This window comes from Mytilus edulis, chromosome 14 (genome assembly GCF_963676685.1).
Source record: "Mytilus edulis chromosome 14, xbMytEdul2.2, whole genome shotgun sequence".
NCBI classification, from domain to species: Eukaryota; Metazoa; Mollusca; class Bivalvia; order Mytilida; family Mytilidae; genus Mytilus; species Mytilus edulis.
This window is the reverse complement of record NC_092357.1, coordinates 23,314,938-23,337,515: the sequence shown is the minus strand read 5'-3', so window position 1 is coordinate 23,337,515 and position 22,578 is coordinate 23,314,938. Positions and strand designations below refer to the sequence as shown.

General features: G+C 32.1%; 1 protein-coding gene across 4 annotated transcripts; it reads left to right on the top strand.

The window, feature by feature from the left end:
* The first annotated feature begins 4,651 nt into the window (after positions 1–4,651).
* On the top strand, positions 4,652–18,619 carry LOC139503134 (C-type lectin domain family 4 member A-like). Of its 4 annotated transcripts, XM_071292860.1 has the most exons (9): positions 4,670–4,720; positions 6,123–6,200; positions 10,212–10,279; positions 11,520–11,648; positions 13,276–13,446; positions 14,560–14,648; positions 14,930–15,047; positions 16,955–17,186; positions 18,485–18,619. In XM_071292860.1, coding segments are annotated over exons 3-9 (804 nt in total). In that variant the 5' UTR covers positions 4,670–4,720; positions 6,123–6,200; positions 10,212–10,215; the 3' UTR covers positions 18,486–18,619. The 4 variants fall into 4 exon arrangements, with proteins under 4 accessions (XP_071148962.1, XP_071148961.1, XP_071148964.1 ...); XM_071292861.1 differs by lacking the exon at positions 6,123–6,200 and having other exon boundaries at positions 4,652–4,720; XM_071292863.1 differs by lacking the exons at positions 4,670–4,720; positions 6,123–6,200 and adding an exon at positions 7,189–7,296.
* The last annotated feature ends 3,959 nt before the right edge of the window (positions 18,620–22,578 follow it).

The window sequence follows — 22,578 nt, the reverse complement described above, 5'->3', positions numbered from 1 at the left end:
GCAAGATGCATGCAGTACACTTAAATTCAAATAATGCCGTGACAGTTTATAGCGATATTTTTTGTAACAGCTCAGTGGTGGGTCCAGGGGTGTTCTGGGGATAGGAACCCTTTTTTTTTGGAGATCAATGCATTTGAATGGGAACATATAGTTGGAACCCCCTCCTTGTGTCCTGGATTGGGGACTCCCCCATTTTAAAAAAAAATGAATGGACCCGCCATTGCCCCTCATACAGTCGAACAAGATGGACTGATTTTAATAACCTATCTATTAAATGTTATCATTTTCTACTTATGTTACTTTAAAAGAAGTAACCAAAATCAATATATGCGTAATCTGTCCATATGTAAGTGTCATATATTACCAAACACAATGATAGTCAAAGTTTCAACAGGACATTCACGAAACTTAGGCAGCAATCATTTCATTTTCAGGGGGGGGGGGGGGGGGGGGGCTATGGTTGTTTTTTTTTAAAGTTTGTTTCTAATTGTTCTGCCACTATATGTAATGCTAAAATTGAAATGAAAGAAAAGAAATGTTTTCGACCTGTCTCCAAAAAATATTGTCTTTCGCCGAAGGAAAAAAATCCATAGCCCCCCCCCCCCCCCCCCCCCGAAAATCAAAAATTTGCTGCCTAAGGCATGTGTGGATAACTTTTATTCTTTAATAGTTAGTTTAAATAATTGTATATACATTTATTTACATAAATCTCTATGAAACCAGTTTTTGACAACTATTATTATAAAAGTTTAAATCGCCATTCAAAAAGTGTTTTCTATTTAATTATTTTAAGTCATTTACGTTTCACTAAATAAATATCTGTTCACGTTGCAATGATCACAAATAAACCAAATATTTGGATTTTTTTCGTGAATTATTTGTCGTAACTTATTGTAAAAAATTGTATGTGTTCCTGTTTTCTCCTATTTTTCGCACATATACTGTCAGTCGAAATAGAAAGTACAATGATGTATTTTTAGTTTATTCTATTTTTAGATCATGTTATTACTACGCATATGGGCACTATTGCCACGATTACCTGAGGGCACCGATTACCTCAGGGCATACAGCAGCGGACCTAACTGCCATCTGCGATCTGAACGGCGACTAAACGATCTTAAATATCGTGACGATTTTTTCTAGCGGTAAATCCAGTCAATCAAGATGTGATCAGACCAAAATGACCGTTTCAGACTGAAATCGTGCTACTAGTGTTAGTGTCAGCCGATTCTATAGGCTTCCCGCCGTAGGCTTGCTTAGGCGAGGTAGACTGAGAACTTGCAGGTTGCTGTGGTCTAGTGATGTGAAGTGCAGTAGTGTGTTGTTTACTTCAACATTCTTTACAACTTATGCGTGCATTGCATTCACGGCTTCTGTGTTTGGTAGAATCATAACACTTGTAACAGACATCGTTTTCTTTCAAAAGACCTTTGCATTCCTCTATTGATTTTGCTCAGAACGCTCGACATTCATTCAAGGAATGCTTTGTATTGTGCAGAATACAAAGACCTTGTTTGCTGGCGTCTCCAGACTGCTGCTCAACCGCTGTTTTATGAGTGTCAACTTTAGTCTCGGGGTAAGACGTGAACCTTGGCGCAGCACCTTATGTATTTGGTGTGACTTTGTTATAGTAAAATCAACCATACCATGTCCGAACAAAATTTTCTTAGTACATTGACTGTCGGTACCTCCTCAGAACTGGTCGTTATTTATAGTAAAATCAACCATATGTTGTCCGAACAATATTTTCTCAGTAAATTGACTGTCGGTACCTCCTCAGAACCGGCCGTTATCAATATAACATAGCAAAAACAACCATACCTTTTCTGAACAAAATTTTCTTAATAAATTGACTCTCAGTACGTCCTCAGAACCGTTTTTTTTTATATAGAAAAATCAACCATACCATCTCAGAACAAACGTTTCTAAGTAAATTGACTGTTGGAACCTCCTCAGAACCGGTTGTTATTTAAAGTTAAATTAACCATAACTTGTCCAAACAATTTTTTCTAAGTTAACTGACTGTCGGTACCTCCTCAGAATCGGCCGTTATGTATAGAAAAATCAACCATACCTTGTCCGAACAAAATTTTAAATCTGCCACACTCTATCGTGCTCACGACAATCTCTCACTTCCGGTATGACTAATCACCGATCTAGTCTGATAACGTAACAAACACTATAACGTACCATATAACATCTATATAATCTTATACCTAAACCAAATCAATAATACGTATAATGTTCATTTATAAACACATTTCCAGGATCTCAATATTTACGATTTCCAGTGTAAACATCCTGATTGCACCTACAAAAAAGATGTGATGTAAGTGCCAAGGAGAAAACTCTCAACAGAACACCAAATAACACAAAAATTAACAACTATAAGTCAATGTATGGCTTTCAACAATGAGCAAAGACCATACCGCATAGTCAGTTATCAAAGGCCCCGAAATGACAACGTAAAACATTTCAAACAAGAAAACAAATGACCTCATTTATGTACATAAAAATGAACGAAAAAACAATATGTAACATACAATAGACGATAACCACTTTATAACATGCTCCTGACAGGCACATACATATATAATGTGGTTGGGCTAAACATGTTAGCGGCATACGCTTGTCCGTTATTCATATATATTTTAGCTGGCCAAGTTATTACGGAAAATTTATATATTAATTACTAATAAAATATACAAATTAATTTTATCTTTATTTCTGATGTTACATGTAAAATTTTGCTTACTTATCATAATTAATATATTGGAGACGAAGAAAGAAAGATGCTACACGTACATAAGCAAGACGTACATAACTTAGAAAATCAAGTATATTAACAATGAAAGACAAAACGTGTCACAATTCAATGTTGCGTGATTAGCTAGTATCAGCAACGTACTTTTATATTGCTATCATGAGTGAATATATATTAGAATACCTTATCAATATCATGGTAACAGTATATAAAATGAATTAATGAAATAATACAGTTTCGGTAAACAATACTCTACACATATATCAGAAAATTTCTTAAATGATTGAATGTATTTAACGAATGATAACAACTTCTTAAAACCGACTGTCACATTAATGTTGGAATAAGTTATTTCATTTCACTGTTTATTCATATTGATAGTTTAATCATAGGTTTGAACGTTGTTTTCAATTTAGACTTGTATATATATTATCTATATTTCTAGTGTACTTTAAAAGATCGATGTGAAATTCCGCTGACTATATCATAATTAATATATATTGATAACGAAGTATTAAAGATGTATCACGTACATTAGCAAGAAGTACATAAGTTGCAAAATCAATATTAATTTATGCATAATTAGCTTGCATCATCAAAGTACTTTTAATTTGCTTTTACATCTGAACATCTATTAAAATGTATTATTAATATCGTAATAACATATTATGAAATATTAGAGTTTTTGTAAACCATAATTCACACATATATCAAACAATTTACTTACTAACTAATGTAAGTTAAAGGACAACATTTTACATTAGCATGCAAAGGAGTATCACAAATTGTATAAACCATTAAGTTACATTTGTCATGTTTGTATATAGAAAACATTGGAAAATAAAAAGGAAGTGAAAACGTATTAAAAATATAAAATCTTTCCGCATTGGGTCTAATCTAGACGAAGATGGTTTTTTTTTAAATTGATGAAAAAAAAGAAGATATGGTATGAATTCCAATGATATATTTCCCTGCACGAGACTAAAATGACACCGTTCGACTTTCAACAATAAGCAAATTCAATATCGCATACTCAGCTATTAAAGGTCCTGACAAAGTAAATTAATTCAAAGAGAAAACAGCCTAATTTATGTAAAAAAGAGCAAAAAACAATTATGTAATTTATATTAACGACAACCACTGAATTACATGCTCCTGACTTGAGCCAGGCACATACAAAGATAATGTGGTGGGGTTAAACATGTCAGCGAGATCCCGACCCTCCCTTAGTTATCAATTGTATGCAGCTTTGATTTATTCAACTTCACAATTCATCTCCTTGGATTTGAGCGCCCTGAAAGTGTTCTTTTGAGAGGAAACTCGAGTTGGCTTTTGTGTATTGTCTTGATATCTTATTGTGCTTTTCTGTTACATATTTGTTTGTTTTGTGGTGATTATTTTTTTATAACACAATGTTAACTTCTGTATCCTTTTTTTCTTCATTTTTGCCTGTTGTATCTGTCTGTGTTGTTCACATATCGTTTTCAATGTGATTAAATTGCATGCGACTGCCGTACAATCACAAGGTTAAACTTGTTATAAAACCAGGCTTGGTCCAGCATTTCCTTCGATACAAAATGCCTCTACCAACTCACGTACATTACAGTTGTTCCTCAGTTGTTTGATGTGTGTGAGCTTTTAGATTTGTCAGTTGATTAGAGCCTTTCTGTTGAATTTCCTCTGAGTTCAGAATTTTTGTGATTTTACCATTTGCTGATTAAATAACAATATGCATCAAGAATTGAAAAGACTTTATCAACAGTTAAAGAAAGTAACATGTTTAGCAATATTTCTTATTCAGTCAATATTAAGACAGAAAAACAACATGTGTCACTAATTGATGTTAATCACCTTCCAGATCATTCACTTTGTACTTTTATTTAACTTAGTATTTAAGTAACCACTGAATTTTAAAAAATCATCCTTCTATCTACGGGACTGCTATTACACATATTGGTAAGTTTTTACTAATTTTCGTACAAACGATATTCTAGTTTTTTTAAAATTATTCAATACAATTTAAAAGATTATATCAGAGTATTCCATCAGACGACATTTGGCTTATTTTGTTTGCTGAAAGCTTTAGTGTTCCAAATGGCAAGGTTGAAATAATCCCTTCGTAAATTTTACGGCCGCCATCTTGTTTGCTAAGAGATTTTAACACTCCCAAAAAAAAACGTCAATGTGCAAGTCAAATTCAATTAAAAGACAACAATCTTACATCACTCGAGGAATTAAACCTAAGTTAAGGAAAATAATTCAGTTATTGGAAATTTTGTGTCAACCATTTTCATTAATATGTTCTAAGCTTCAAGGTGACATAGATTTAATCTTATTAAGGTAATTGCTTAAATAACATATATTGATGAAACTTGACTTTTACAAACGTATCACTGATTTAAGGAGTTATCACCCTGAAAAAAGCTCTACACCCTTAGACAATTTACCAAGAGTTGCTTAGTCGTTAAATTTCTATTTAATGATTTTACACATAAGTCCATTTATTTTTCGCGATTGTATTGTCTGGTTTTGAGAGATTTATGTCTTTTGTCGAAAGCCACCTCTTTTGTAATCTCTCTCTAGTTTTTATATCCGTTGATAGAAATATTCCAATGAGTTCTTTAGCCGTTTAAAACATTTTTATATGTAGGACTCAAATCTATGGCGGGTTCCAAATCTATGGCAGATTCCTAATCTATGGCAAAGGTGACGTTACAAACGCGAAACAACTCAAATCTATGGCAGATATATAAAGATGTGACCCTTTACCCAGAAAAGGGACATAATGTGCTATACCGGTCGAAGTCCGCAATCAACAAGGACACCGCTTTTTTCAGTAACGGATATTTCAGAAAAGGAGTTATTATAGTTAACATTTTACTGTCTACGGTTGGCAAAGCTTATAAAGTGAAACATGAAATTAACGGATACCAATTTTGTTAAGATCGTCATAAAATTAAAAAAAAGATGCCATAACGATGAATAACATATTATTTGAACATCCAAACTGTTAATTTTTATTTATCCCCCTTTTTTATTTATTAAAAATCCACCTTCTTGTTTGTTAAGGGACTACACGTTAATTACAAGTTGGTTAAATGAATGCACAGATTAGAAAATGTTTATGTTTACGAGGCACATCATTTCAATCGTTAAATCAGTATTTATGTTATGAATTCATCAATTAGGTGGGTTTTTTTTGCCGCCATATTTTGTTGACTAGTTAGTATTTACTTGTTATTTCTCAAATGTTTATAGACATGATTCCGTTGTCGTACATGTTCACTTGTTTAAATAATGCAAGTTAATGGTCGTATGTGTACTGCATTATTTTCCATTTGCAAATCATTTTCCATAGACTTGGACACACTAAAAATCTGCCAAAGATTAGGAAATTGATAAAAGTTTGCATCGGAAAATTTTGTACAGTTTAATTGTAAGTAGATATGTTGTTGTCTTAATAGATGCTCAGTTATGGAAATTTGTTAATGCAATACTTTTATTGAAATTATGAATTGTACCAATAGAATTGAGAATGGAAATCAGGAATATGTCAAAGAGACATCAACCCGACCATAGAAAAGACAACATCAGAAGGTCACCAACAAATCTTAAATGTAGCGAGAAATTCCCGCACCCCAATATCAAGTTTTGTTGTTTCAAATGTTTACATAAATTTTATTCGCGTAATTTTGTAAATACTATACTGTATGTGATATCAATAATATAAATATTATTCATGTTATATGCATACTTTAAATGTATTTTGTTTAATGTAAAATTAGTACTTTAAATGCTATACTTCATCTCAAATAAATACTTTAAGGGAGTTCGCTTCTCTGTTTTAAAATAGTTAGCTTTTTATAACACTAGTTTATATTGATAGGAGATTGATAAAGGAATCAAAAAAGCAAAACAAAATAAATAAGTCAATTTGCTTGTTTTCGAGATATAAGGCGTTGACATTGTGCGGGAAAATATTCCTTCTTGACTTTTCATAGGTATATTATTGACAAGTTCAAGTTCTCAGAAATTATTAAAACATAATAACAATTGTATTTGACTTTTACACATGGTTTATTATTACACATGTAGAAAATTTTTAAAAGGAAAAATGGGAGTCAATGGGCAAATATTTTGAGGCATTAAAATGGATAAGAGGATTTCGGAAATCTTACAGAAATATAAAAACAGGACAAGCGAACATCCTTACATGTAATTCTTCATGCTAAATGAATACTTCAAATGCTATACCTCATGTTAAATGAATATTTTGAAATATTATTCTTCATGTTAAATGAATATTCTAAATGTTATACTTCATATCTAATACATACTTTGAATATTATTCTTTATGAAATATGTTATACTTTATCTTTAATACATACTCTAAATATTATCATGATATAAATGCAGCTTTAGACAAACATTCATTAGTGGTATAAGTTGCTTCTGGACCTTTCCGCTGCATTCGATGTCATAGATCACAGACGAGTAAAGAACAGTTATTTTTAAATATACAGATTTAAAGGGTAAACATCTCATAAAAAATGTTTAACCCTGACACATTTTTTGCGCCTGACAGACCTTTGTTAGTCTTGTATTATTTTTAACTTTAGTTTCTTGTGTATAATTTGGTGTTTAGCATGGCGTTCATTATCACTGAAATAGTATTTATATTTATTTAGGGGCCAGCTGAATTGACCTATTGGCGACCTTCTTTATATAACAAAAAAGTATTAAGATAAATATTAAATGTAAGAGTAAAACTGAAACTAATTATGTTGTCGGTTCTCTAATTGATTTTATATTTAATGTATGGGATAGACGATAAGCATTTAGACAACAGTTGATAGTCGCAATTAAAGAACAATTTGTTTTGTATAGATTATGCGATTAGCTTTCAGTTACACATTCACATCCAGATCAAGGAAGACACAGTTTTGTTTGATACATGTTTTTAGTATTCCCAATAACCTTCATAGACATCTGCATGAATATTCTGTTTCAGATACTTTTGACATAGATAAGAATTCAAAATGTCACTTAATATAAACGATATCTTTTTGTTAAATATAGAATCAAAGAAATTTCAAAGTTGCCTTTCAATATTTTACATGGCATATATTTCAACAACAACGCATTCCTATTATCCATCACATTATGCTTTTTTTTTTAAGTATAAGCTTTACATGACTGTTGTCTTTTTATGTTGATATATTACACTATTGTTTCAGATAAGGGCAAATGCTAGTACCTTATAAAACATTTAACTCTTAATGTGTTTCCTGATGAGTCTTATGTAGACGAACCGCTCGTCTGGCGTAAATTAAATTATAATCCTGGTACCTTTGATAACTATTTACACCACTGGGTCGATGCCACTGCTGGTTTACGTTTCGTCCCCGAGGGTATCACCAGCCCAGTAGTCAGCACTTCGGTGTTGACATGAATATCAATAATGTGGTCATTTTTATAAATTTCCTGTATACAAAACTTTGAATTTTTCGAAAAACTAAGGATTTTCTTATTCCAGGCAAAGATTACCTAAGCCGTATTTGGCACAACTTTTTGGAATTTTGTATCCCAAATGCTCTTCAACTTTGTACTTGTTTGGCTTAATAAATATTTAAATACATGTAATATTAGCGTCACTGATGAGTCTTATGTAGACGAAACGCACGTCTGGCGTACTAAATTATAATCCTGGTACCTTTGATAACTATTTACACCACTGGGTCAATGCCACTGCTGATGGACGTTTCGTCCCCGAGGGTATCACCAGCCCAGTTGTCAGCACTTCGGTGTTGACATGAATATCAATAATGTGGTCATTTTTATAAATTTCCTGTATACAATACTTTGAATTTTTCGAAAAACTAAGGATTTTTTTATTCCAGGCCTAGATTACCTTTGCCGTATTTGGCACAACTTTTTGGAATTTTGGATCCCAAATGCTCTTCAACTTTGTACTTGTTTGGCTTAATAAATATTTTGATATGAGCGTCACTGATGAGTCTTATGTAGACGAAACGCGCGTCTGGCGTACTCAATTATAATCCTGGTACCTTTGATAACGATTTACACCACTGGGTCGATGCCACTGCTGGTGGACGTTTCGCCCCCGAGGGTATCACCAGTCCAGTAGTCAGCACTTCGGTGTTGACATAAATATCAATAATGTGGTCATTTTTATAAATTTCCTGTATACAATACTTTGAATTTTTCGAAAAACTAAGGATTTTCTTATTCCAGGCCTAGATTACCTTCGCCGTATTTGGCACAACTTTTTGGAATTTTGGATCCCAAATGCTCTTCAACTTTGTACTTGTTTGGCTTAATAAATATTTTGATATGAGCGTCACTGATGAGTCTTATGTAGACGAAACGCGCGTCTGGCGTTCTAAATTATAATCCTGGTACCTTTGATAACTATTTACACCACTGGGTCGATGCCACTGCTGGTGGACGTTTCGTCCATGAGGGAATCACCAGCCCAGTAGTCAGCACTTCGGTGTTGACATGAATATCAATAATGTGGTCATTTTTATAAATTTCCTGTATACAAAACTTTGAATTTTTCGAAAAACTAAGGATTTTCTTATTCCAGGCAAAGATTACCTTCGCCGTATTTGGCACATCTTTTTGGAATATTGAATCCCAAATGCTCTTCAACTTTGTACTTGTTTGGCTTAATAAATATTTTGATATGAGCGTCACTGATGAGTCTTATGAAGACGAAACGCGCGTCTGGCGTACTAAATTATAATCCTGGTACCTTTGATAACTATTTCCCTCAGTTTTAGTTCGTAACACTGATTTTTTTTCATATCCAATTTATGAATTTCGAACAGCGGTTCACTACCGTTGCCTTTATATAAACTTGCTGCAGTTGTTTGCACCTGTCCTAAATCAGGAATTGTATATTCATTATTTGTCGTTTGTGTTGTGGTTAATAAGTGTTTCTCGTTTCTGTTTTTTATATAGATTAGACGGTTGGTTTTCCCGGTTGGTTTACACAATCTTGTGGGGTCATTTATAGCTTGCGGTTTAGTAAGAGCCAATGATATGTGTTGAAGACCGTACCTTGTCTTATACTTTCCTTTGTTTTGTAACAAAGTGTTATTCGTCTGATTATTTTGAACAATACATAGTTGTATGCTGCCATCAGTCGTTTATGTACATGAAGAAACTCACGATGTGCGTTGTTAAAGGGTATTTTGTGTGTTTCAACGTATACAACGTTTCTAATTATAAGCAAACTCTATGTTACATGTTTCACTTATACATATATAGACGATTACCACTGTTTTAAAAGCAGATAGTACAGCAACGTAATGGAAGTTATTGAAACAGTCGTTTAGTATCTGTTTCATATTTTATCATTGTTTATGGATAAATTTAATTTCGAACTTATAGATACATATATTATTCGATATATTTTCAGAGTTATGTCAGCAATATGGTGTTTGGTAGCTGTCTTTGTCACCATATGTCACCTGGCAAATGCAGGAAGTAAGAAGTTTGGCATATTTCGTAAAACAAACAAAAAACATACACAATAAAGGGGTCAACATAGATCTTACACCACATTTCATATATAATTGTAGAATAGTTAGTTTGTGTTTAGAAACATTGATGATTTTTACCGTTATGATATATTTTGCATGAAAAGAATAGGTTCACAAAATTCATAAACTGTTAGGGTATACGTATACACTTTTCACAATCAAATCAGCTTCCGTTGGACAACGTTTCCTTTCAAATTATGAATAAAATGCATCCTTAAACAATGAAAACGATACGACTATGGAATATTGGCTTTAATCTTACTGTGGACACACCCTTCTTTAACTTAATAAATGTAACAAGATATATAATGCTATCATATCTTAGCAAAACACAGTAATTAATCAGAAAAACTGTGGCTTCTTTTCTACTAGTTTCATATAAAAAGTAATTACGATACTGGCGACTATTTTGATTAGTTAAATATTGTTTAACTGAAGGAATAAAAATGATAAGGAAGAAGATATGATAGATAAGTTAAATGACATAACACACATACGTTACAACGTTTATTAAAACCAAAAGAGCCTTTGCGAATGCTCAGCTCCCAGCTGTAAACGTGCATGCTTTAAAAATAATATGTGTTACAGGTATGAAATACAAAACAGTTTTGATGGGGTTTTATTCTGTGTTCTTTGATTCAAAGCTTGTGTTTCCCATTCTGTTTCCTTTTTTTCCTGCATTTACTCACCGAATTATTCTCTTCTCTTTTTTTGGGGTAAATTTTCTCTTCTTTGTCTATTTTCGGCAATTTTCCTTTCTTTTAAATCCCCATTTACATCATACCAATAAATGGATCATTCTTATATCTGGGACAACAAGATCAGAAGTGAAACAAAAGTTCATCTCCAATGGTATATGAAATTACCTATGTTCGCAGGTAAAGTATATGTCAATTAGATACAATCACTGGACATCTTACGCCTATAGTAAAATGTGAAGTGTCAGTATTGAAAATATAAGGGAAAATATTCTAAAATATGGGTATTATTTAAAACGACCATGTTGTTTGTTTCAATGCCTCGAGATAAGATTTGTATGTGTGTTTTAATGATAGAAAGAGAACAAAAAATAAACTTTTGATTGAGTTTAAAACAAATCTAATAAATTTCTGTTGTAAGTTTTAACAAGTTTGTGCTTGCTCTCTGTCCATGATACCTTCAAATACTCTGCTTTTATTTTCAAGAGCTTACTAGGCAATGTATGGCATCAAAGGGAAGATGCACCCGAAATAAAGATTCCACTTGTGAAAGCAATTTTGGTTCAGGATGGGAAAGAAATGGAAGCTGTTGTCGGGGGAGACAGTGTTGCGTGTGTAAGTATAATATCATGCAAGTCGTCGTAAACTAGCATTTATGTGCAGTTAATCAAGTAAATTTTAGCTAGATTATTTAGATAGGGCCCTTATCTACAATTAGCAGAAGAATATTTTACTTCAATGTTTCGTCGAGTGTATTGATTTTACTTATTCCATAAAGATTAAATATATGGTGTGTTTAATTATCTTCAATTCCTCTGACTGTTGGTGTGTTTAAACGTAAGAAAATATATTTATTATTCAGATCGCAGCGAGGGTATGAGTTGTGACATTCCCAGCGCAGATTGTATATACCTTGTCTAAGACTTGAATTAAACATATTATATGGATTACCATTTTCTAATATATTGTATATTTGTATGATACTAAACTTTTAACGTTCTACATTGGTTAGAGGAATGAGTATAATGTTGATATTTCACAAAACCTGTTTTACATCATCGCGTGTTTGCGTCTGTCCAAAGTCAGGAGATTCTGGCCTTTCTTAGTCTCGTATGTTTCTAACTAAAAGTTATTTGTATATTTCGGAGTTGATTATGACTTTCATCATCATTGATCATTGTTAATTCTGGTACCTTTCATAACTATTTAGTTCAATGTGAAGATATAAAATTTATCCAACGTTAAATTGATCCTATCATCACTGTCAAGATGAAAGCAATTACTTACAAGAAAACTACAAAACACTGAAAGAGCATTCTTTTATGCTTGACACATCTTTTGGCGAATTGATCGAAAACAAATGTTGCGATTAAAAACTTTCGGGAAATTAACAAATAAAAGGAGTAGGTTCAGTAAGATCCCTTATATGCTTATTGGCCCCAAAATATAGCAGTTTTACAAAATTGTGAAAAAGTAATCTTTTAGCTATTCAGTGGAAAGAAGAATGCTTCTGCTACAGAAATATGGTCTGTTTTTGACAACACAATGAACAAATATCGTGTACTAGTATCACTTAGTCATGCTAAATTACTGAAATTTTCCGAATCTAAGCATTTTCGTTAAATTTTAGACGGCTTCCGTCTTAAATGAAAGTGGCCGCATTCGTGTTCGTTCATAATATTAAACTTTAAGGTGTATTTGATGATAATACATAACATATATAAAGGTTGAGGATGAACACGGATGCGGCCACTTTCATTTTTGACAAAAACCATCTGGAAAGTTTTTGAAATATTTGAGAGATTTTTCATATTTAAGCTTGAATCGGATCGTTTGTAATGACACAATCTGTTCAAATCTTCCACTTAAACTCATTGAATCAATTGAAATAAACACTTAAGTGTTAAAAAAGTGTCCAAACTATTTTGTTAGATGAACATGAAATTTGAGGCCAAAATCGGCCCTTACCGGACCTACTCCTTTGTATTAAAATCAAATAAAGAACTTGTTCTTATCTTAGTGTTTCAGAATAGTAATGAATTCCTTTTCCCAATATAACAGATCATTTTGCGATGCATGTTAAAATCTGACAGTACTAATTTTCGATCAACAAACGTAGCGCAGATTTATTCTCGAAGATGTGTCACTTAACCTTTGTTATAAAAGGAACTCAACAGTGTAGTTGTATTGTTTGTTCTTTTGTTTGTTGGTAATAACTTGTAAACTGCAAATATTTTCGCAGTTCAGTGTGAAGATATTCCAACCGACAGTCTAAAAAATGGTTCAGTCATTGTAACGGAAAGAAATACTGGCTCCACGGCAAATTTTTCCTGTGACGCAGGACTTTCACTGGTTGGAAGACAATCTATTATCTGCACAGCTTCAGGTTGGAATGGGAATATTCCACAATGTAGTAAGACCTATAACTTCTGTGTCTTTGATTTTTTTAATATACATGTATGTAACAAACTGAAACTAATATTACAATGTTTAAATATCTTAACCTCACCTTAAGCAAATGTTATTTAATCTAATAATTATTATTAAAATATGAGAGCATATTGTCAGATGAGTTGAGAGATGCTCAAAGAGGAATAGCGTGGTCACTAAATTAAGAAGAGAGACACGTTGTTGAAGATGACATCCAATAAAGGTTTAAAAACCTTACCAATCAGTCAGTACTTTTAATACAGCAAAAAATCAGGATGAGATGGTATATTTCAACATTGGCAATGATCAATACTTATAAAAGCAACACTACTATACCGCTGTTCAAAAGTCGATAAATAGTTTCAATAAAAACAGATTCGGCTTACAAACGTCAACGGAGGGAAACCATCATCTAGGAACAGAATACAAAGTAACAACATAACTAACATGTATACTTAAGGATATAAATATCTTTGAGTATAAGAATTAAAACTTAATGTCACGTTTAGGAGTATGGCACCTTCAGGAAATTGATAAAAAAAACTTCTAATATCTCGAAAATGGTGAATAAAGGTAACAAAGATCCAATAAAACACTTAACACAGTAATGAACTATTTTCCACTATAAAAACTTGCAGATCAATGATATTGAAATTGTCGTTGATCAACAGTTTTAAAAGTGTGTAGTAGCTTCGAAACAAAAATAAGTATTAGCTCCTCTAACACTGTATACAGCTATCGAGTTGCATAAGTTACAATATGATAACTAAACCAATAGATAGATATAGGAAGATGTGGTGTGAGTGCCAATGAGACAACTCTCCATCCAAATAACAATTTAAAAATTATTTTAGATTTGTTTATGACTTGTGTCCATGTGTTTGCTTTACATCTTCTATGGTGTATAATACGAATAATAACCAACAGAATGTGTCTGCCTGTTTCGATTAAAATCTATCAGTTGATAATCTTCGGAAATTACAAATATGAGAGAAGAAAATAAACTTTAAACTCAAACAACTTTAAAACACTGTAACGGATGACAATTAACATAAAAAGTTTAATAAAACATTTAATACTGTTTTAATAATTTTAGTAAACATAGTATGCCCCGAGACGGTTGCCTTCTTTCGTGGTTCAAAGTACATATTCACATGTGTAGGAGCACGTTGGGCTGATTCTGAGGTATGGAATATCATAAAACATGATTTTTCTTCATTATAAATGTGTTTTTTACTTTTTACCAGAGGTATATGTACAGTTCTGTCTTTCTGGCATAACAATAATGAACAAAATACCTAAGCTGTACATGGCAAGACCTTACTGAATGTTTGATCCCGTACTTTTCATTTTCGTACATAATTTTTGATTCAGTAACGAGTCTTTTTGGACATATGATCGTCCAGTTTAAACAATGATGAACATGGTTTGTTTGGTGAATTTTTAATTAATTTTTATATTTGTAGGCTAACTGCAAAGTCCATGGTGGTCATTTAACTTCTGTTGAAACTGATGACGAAAACGCTTTTTTATTAGATGTTATTAAATTAATGCTGAACAAACCGGTCATAGGAGCTCGAGATGGTAGGGCAAATTTTCATGTGTTTACTTAAGTATTGTTATAAATTGTATTGAAAAGTGTCAATTCTTACGGTAGGTTAAAGGGTAGTATAAACACGTCGATTTTATGTAAGATATTTGAATTTTTCAATTTTTACTTAACTTGCTTTCATAGCGAATATATACCTAATAACATATTTGAATTATATAGCATGTTCAGCTTCTAATGATTCAGTATGCCATGTATAGCATTTAACTTGTTTAACAAACCCATACTTTAGTGATAGTATATGACTCTGTCTTTTAAGGTATATTTAAAATATAGATATCAACTATGAAACTTCTCGTTAGAAACAAATCTTTAATTTCCATTCGATGTAATGAAGACATTTATCATGTTAATAAGTGTATTTACAACCACTGGGTCGATGTTACTACTGGTGGAGCTTGGATTACCGATACATGCGATCCGTGCTGATATGGATAATTATTGGTATGGTCATACTTACAAATTCACTGTATTCATCTGGTGTACTTTGAAATGTTTAAAATACCTTTGTACTTCCATTGGCCTTTTAAGCATTTGTTTTATTCGAGCGTCACTGATGAGTCTCTTGTAGACGAAACGCGCGTCTGGGGCAAATAAAAAAAATCAATCCTGGTATCTATGATTAGTTTATTCATAACAAAATAACGATATTTATCATGTTATAGTTTAACATATACGGGAAAATAAACTGTTCCGCAATATTTAAGTTGTCACAGGCATAGAAAAAAAAACCAAATACTCCCCAAGGTTCTAAAATGTTAAAAGAATAATTCGCGTCTTCACACGTGTTTTACTCCGTAATATTCTATACATGTCTGTCCAAAGTAGTATAGTTCAGTGGTAGTTATATGTGATTTTCGTAAATTGTTTTTATAATTAGTCATCAAAGGTACCAGAATTTTAAGACTCATCAGTGACGCTCAGATCATAATAGTTATATAGCCAAACAAGTACAAAGTTGAATACCATTGAGGACCAAAAATTCCAAAACAATGGGCCAAATACAGCTAAAGTAATCTATTGCTCGAATAAGAAAATCTTTAGTTTTTCGAAAAATTCAAAGTTTGGTGTGGACGAGGCGCGTTTTTGGCGTATTGAATTTTAAACCTGATGCTTTTTGTTATCTATTAATCAAGTGTTTCTTTGTCTAATATGTTCTCCTATTTATTTGTATTGCAGTCCTGTTATATTATGTTGTCATTTCAATGTTAAATTTAACATTGCCATTAAAATGCGAGGTTTGGCATGCCACAAAACCAGGTTCAACCCACCATTTTTTCCTTTAAAAATGTCCTGTACCAATTCAGGAAGATGGACATTGTTATATTATTGTTCGTTTCTGTGTGTGTTACATTTTAACGTTGCGTCGTTTGTTTCCTCTTATTTTTTTAGTGTAAATTCACATTGCGATAAGACGTGTCACGGCACTTGTCTATCCCAAATTCGTGGTTTTGATGTTATATGTGTTATTCTCGTGGGATGCTTGGTCCGTTTCTGTGTGTGTTACATTTCAGTGTTGTGTCGTTGTTCTCCTCTTAAATTTAATGCGTTTCCTTCGGTTTTAGTTTGTTACCCGATTTTGTTTTTTGTACGTGGATTTATGAGTTTTCAACAGCGGTATACTACTGTTGCCTTTATTTGTTACAGGAAATATATACACAAATGACCATATAATTGATATTCATGTCAACACCGAAACGCTGACTACTGGGCTGGTGATAGATATTTATTACATAACACATACAATATTCTTGATGACATTTCTTTTTTTTTTTAATTTGAAAGAAGTTCCTACAGTTTGAAAATCTAATTTTCAGTCCTTTTTTTATTTGGCATTTCAAGAGAACAATCTTACTTATGATGTTCATATTATTATTTTAAGCAAATTTTTGGATTGGCCTTAAATACAATGACAATGCAAAGTCATATACATGGTTGGATGGTAAACCACTTAACTACAGTAACTGGTACCAAGGACCACCACAGCAACCAGATAGAAAACAATGGAGTGGTAATATGTGGGGTGCAAACTGTGCTTTGATACATCGAGACTATGCTTTGAAATGGGGTGACGAACATTGTTCTCAAAATTTTAAATCCGTTTGTGAAATTTGGTAAGTAGAAATGAACTTCGATTTACATTGGCTGTAAAATGAAAATATAAACATAAAACATACATTATACAACTACTTCCTTTAGACAATAAAGGGAAAATAGGAAATAAGAAAATTTCAATTGTTTTACCTGATCAGGAATATGACAGTTGTTGTCCATTCGTGTGTTGTGTTTTATCATATGATTTTGTCATTTAAAAAAGGACATTCCGTTTGGCATTTGGAGTTCATATGTTTGGTATTTAACTTTTTTTGTAAAGTATCGAATGGTAAAAAAATTTAACGTTTTGGTTGAATCATTCAGGGTAAATAAATTCATCATAGATAAAAGGATTAAAAAAAATTATTTGCGCATAGTGTGCTTTGTCTGTATAACTTTTGTGTTCCTTTGTTTTTATAATGGCTGGGATGGTGAGACAATGTTGACTGCTTTATCTTATTTTCAACATTTATACCTATTTTGTCTGTTTGTTTTGTATGCACATCGTTGTCAATATGGTGGAATTTCGTGTGACAGTTATGTGATAGAGAGGTTTAGCTAGCTATAACGAGGTTTAATTCACTTTTTTCTACTGAAGGAAATGCATCTACAGAGTCAGGAAATTACAGTTGTTATACATTTGTTTGTTGTGTTTGAGTTTTTGATTTTGTCATTTGATGAGGGACTTTTTTTTGCATTTTCAGCTGAAGTGAGTATTGTGGGGATTTTTTTTGATTACCCTGTTGACAGATATATTACCAATCTCTTTGCACTTAAGTCTGTATGTTTACCACACCATATAAAGAAGATTTGGTTTTATTGCCAATGAGACAACTCTCCACAAGAGACCAAATGAACCAGATATTTACAACTATAGGTAACCGTATGGTCTTCAACAATGAAAAATTCCAATACCACACAGTCAGCTTTAAACATACCCATAAATGTCTAGGATCGGATAAATAAAAGGCAAAAGTAGTTTTTCAAATTTTACCATCCATAATGGACATAACAATTAAGCCTTTTTGAACTGATTTGTATAGTCCGTTCTGATCTTGGTTAGAAACAGTCTCTGTATACGACTCATACAATAATGACAATTTTGAAAAATGTTTTCTCGTTGTTATATATGTTTCCTATATCAGATTGTTCGTGTAATGGTGTTTAATTGTCGTAAGCCATCTTTCCTTAGATAGAAGCAGGTAGCGAAGATACAGCATTACAATTATCATAAAAAGTTGCATATTCAAAAAAAGATTTGCTACCTCAAAACAATTAAGTATATCATATATGATATTTATTATTCTCTCTTTTGTAGATTGACAGTTTGAGAGAGCCATATATATTATCTGAGGACGACATGCTATTTGCCAATTTTGAAGACAGATTTTAATTATCTGGGGACGATATATTATTTGCATTTCTAATAAAATTTTGAGAGACTAAATACAAACCGTTCATAGTTTCATAGTTTCAACTGACATTCATATATTAACTTCAATTTAGAATGATATCACCTCAAACATGTCAAAGTGTAAAAATCAGGGATGAATAAATACGTTAACACATATGGAAAAATAAGACAATAGTGACCCTAAAGAAAAGACACATAGAGAATCTTTTTTTTTCTTCTTACTAAATTCTACTTCATCACCTGACAATTAAAAAATATAAGTTATTATTTTGCTGTTACACCATTGATCCACTATCTTCTATGTGTGCAAGAACCAATTCAGGAGCGTTGTTAATGACTGGTTGCCGTGTGTTGCGTTATATACTATATGGTTTCTTTCCATGTTTTAAAAATCAATCAGGCCGTTCTTTTTTTGTTTGAATTGTTTCACTTTTGGTATTTCGGACTTATACATTGTAGTTGTAACCTTCTATGTCTGTTGTTCATTTGTAGAGTTTTGTCTTATTGGCAATTATTCTATTTTATTTTAAATTTACCCTGCAAGTACATCATTTTTACTTGTGAACTGGTGACTGATGATACTATTGGAAACTAACAGTCCAGCAGCAAATATATCGCCCTATTGTTCATTAAACAAAATAACACGCTTGCCATTAATCCTGGTACCTTTGATAACATCGCGTTTCGTGGTGCTTTCCTTGATTACCCTTTATCAGAAACGCTCAAATCATAAATTAAAACTACTAGAGGTGTATAAATGTGTGTAAATAGAAGGAGCTATATAACAAATAAAGACACAAAAACAAAACAGACAAGGCAAAGCGCATATAAATATCGGATTATGTCCTATTGAACATAATGAAGTATGTGTCTCGCATATTTGAACGAAGTAATTCTCTGGCGTTTAAGAATGTTCAATACTATATCTAAGTCCGTCGTCTGTTATTTTTTTTACAAAAGTCTTCTTTTCTGAAACTACTTGGCCAAATTTAACCAAACTTGGCCACACTCATCATTGGGGTAATAACGTTAAAATGTGTGTCCGATGCCCCGGCCAACCAACCAATATGGCCGATATGGCTAAAAAAAGAACACAGGGGTAAATTGTAGATTTTGACTTATAAATCTGAAACCATAACATTTAGAGCAATGCTGACTGGGTAAAACTGTGCATCAAGTCAAGATCTTTCCGTCCTTACTTTTTCTGACAAAATGGACAACCAATTGTTGGGTTGCTGACCCTGCATTTGATAAGTTCGCGACATTTTGCAGTTTTTGGTTGCTATCTTGAATATTATTATAGATAGAGAGATAAAATATGAAGATCTCAGTAATTTTGAATTAAGTTATAATGCTAGTTTCTGATGCTTGTGTATTGTATAATCAAACAATACCATATTTATATAGCAGAAGTATTGTATTTTTTAATAAATCGTTCACAATAAAATCAAAAAAGGTTCTTAACGGCCCTTCTCAATTTACGAATCTTGAACTCCGCTTTCGTGTAGTATCATACATGCATTGTTATTTAACCCTGAACACTTTTTAGATTCGGTACATCGGATGTTTAATGACAACAATAAAATGCAAGGTTGCAAAAAAGGATATTGAGTAGTTACTGTTGTCTGTTAAACAAACTGCAGTATCGGTAGTCATTTATTATGGATTTTATTATAACAAAATTACTGCTCCATAATGATACGTTTGTAGAGTTTCGTCCGTTCGTGAGATGTTATTGTTGTCATTAAACATCCGTGTTCCAATTTATTTTCTGTTGTTGACTGTTTCGTTTTCATACGTTGAGTTCCGTTTGTTGACATGTCGTATATATGCGTTCGATTTATCTCCCTTATCCATTCAGAAAGAATTTTTTTTATAATGTCCTTGATTAAAAAATTCAACACATTTAGTTTGCAATTGGTTGATTGATTGTTTAGTGTTTAACGTTCAGTGGCAAATATTCCATTCATTTCATTGCGAAATGAGCGTTTGGTAAAGGATTGATAAGTGATCGAGATAACACAACTTTATCATTTAAGACAGACAGCTAGATACCATAAACATACTACGTATACACAAGCCAGAGTCTGAGCTTGATTTGCTATATGATATAAAAACTAAACTGACGAAAAAAGGTCATTTATTCAAAATCATAAAATGCAAAAAATACATTTTGCAAATAAAACATTTGACATAAAAATTCATATTTAATATGAAATAATAATACATAATTACTACGAAATTACATCAACTAATATCATGTCAATTGAATAAATGACAAAGAATAGCAAAGGTGGGGAGAAAAACCTGCCCCATAAATAAACATATATACATATCTACTTCAAAAGATAAAATAAAGGGCGGTATGTGGGTGGGAATTTTGAACAAATTGTTTGATAAGAATCACAAGTTAACACATCAAATACTGATGATAAAAGGAAGTGACCACAATGCACTTACACGTGAACTCGTGCTGACCCGCAATGTCATTGACCAATAAGAAAGATGATATCCGGTCATGCATTGGACATAAAAGAAATTTCTCTGCACGTGAAAACAAGTTATCTAATTTCAACAATTTATCGTTTAATTAAGTAGGACACTCTGACCCTTTGACCAGACTAGAGACATTATACATTTACAGTAATAATAGCTCACTCTTTTATTTAAGTCGGTTAGTAATAACCAATTAAACAGAATTATCTTCTCTGCTGTCTTAAATTATTTTATTCCGCTTAATTTTCAATTAGCAAATAAAACTGGTTTTAAGACAGACAGCTAGATACCATAAACATACTACGTATACACAAGCCAGAGTCTGAGCTTGATTTGCTATATGATATAAAAACTAAACTGACGAAAAAAGGTCATTTATTCAAAATCATAAAATGCAAAAAATACATTTTGCAAATAAAACATTTGACATAAAAATTATTCATATTTAATATGAAATAATAATACATAATTACTACGAAATTACATCAACTAATATCATGTCAATTGAATAAATGACAAAGAATAGCAAAGGTGGGGAGAAAAACCTGCCACAAATCCACTCTTTGGCTGAAAGAGTGGATGTGAAATCCACTCTAATGCTAAAAGAGTGGATCCCCCACCCGAGGACTCTGGCGACGTGAATACAATTATATTATGTAAAACGTTTCCACATTTAGCAAAAAAATTGAAAGTTCCTATTTTCATATACCAAGATATTACTCTAAAATTATCTTTTACTGGTGAAAATGATTAAAGGTGTAAATCTTATTCCGACCAGTATCACAGCAATTAAATTACAATAGAATCGCAGTTACAATGTAAGTATGATTCAGAATTCATATTTCTTCTTACATCCAGACATTTAAATATAGAATCCTTTATATATTTTAGTACAGACAATTAGTACTTTGATTAACCGAAACAATATTTTTAATTTTAAAAATTCAAACAAAACTTAAGTATATTTTTACAAAGCCCTGGATCCTTCCTAAATACGAAGTTTTATATCCGACTATTTCTGTAAGGGATCATGAGCAAAGGATTCCCAAACTACACTTGACATTTTTCAATCGAAAATGTATAAATATAAAAAAAGAAGATGTGGTATGATGCCAATGAGACAGTTCACCACAAGAGACCAAAATGACACGGAAATTAACGACTATAGGTCATCGCACGGCCTTTAACAATGAGCAAAGCTTATATTGCATAGTCAGCTATTAAAGACCCCAAAATTACCATGTAAAACAATTCAAACAAGAAATTAACGGCCGTATTTACATAAAAAAAAAATCAAAAAATAAATGAACAAAAAACTTAAATGTAAAACATAAGCAAACGACAACCACTGAACTACAGGCTCTCAACTTGGGAAAGGCACCTACATACATAATATGACGGGGTGAATTCCATGGGGTAAAGATTTTCAAATTAAAATTAGTAAATAAGTGTTTACTGTAAACCTTTTTTAACTCTCAGTTATTTTTGTTGTGATCCGAATT

Bases quoted from the DNA above. Each gene is read 5' to 3' on its own strand.
- LOC139503134 (XM_071292861.1), top strand. From the start codon at position 10,216: ATGTCAGCAATATGGTGTTTGGTAGCTGTCTTTGTCACCATATGTCAC. The intron at 10,280-11,519 runs GTAAGAAGTTTG...TTTATTTTCAAG, and splicing joins TCACCTGGCAAATGCAGGAA to AGCTTACTAGGCAATGTATG. The intron at 14,649-14,929 runs GTATGGAATATC...TTATATTTGTAG, and splicing joins CACGTTGGGCTGATTCTGAG to GCTAACTGCAAAGTCCATGG.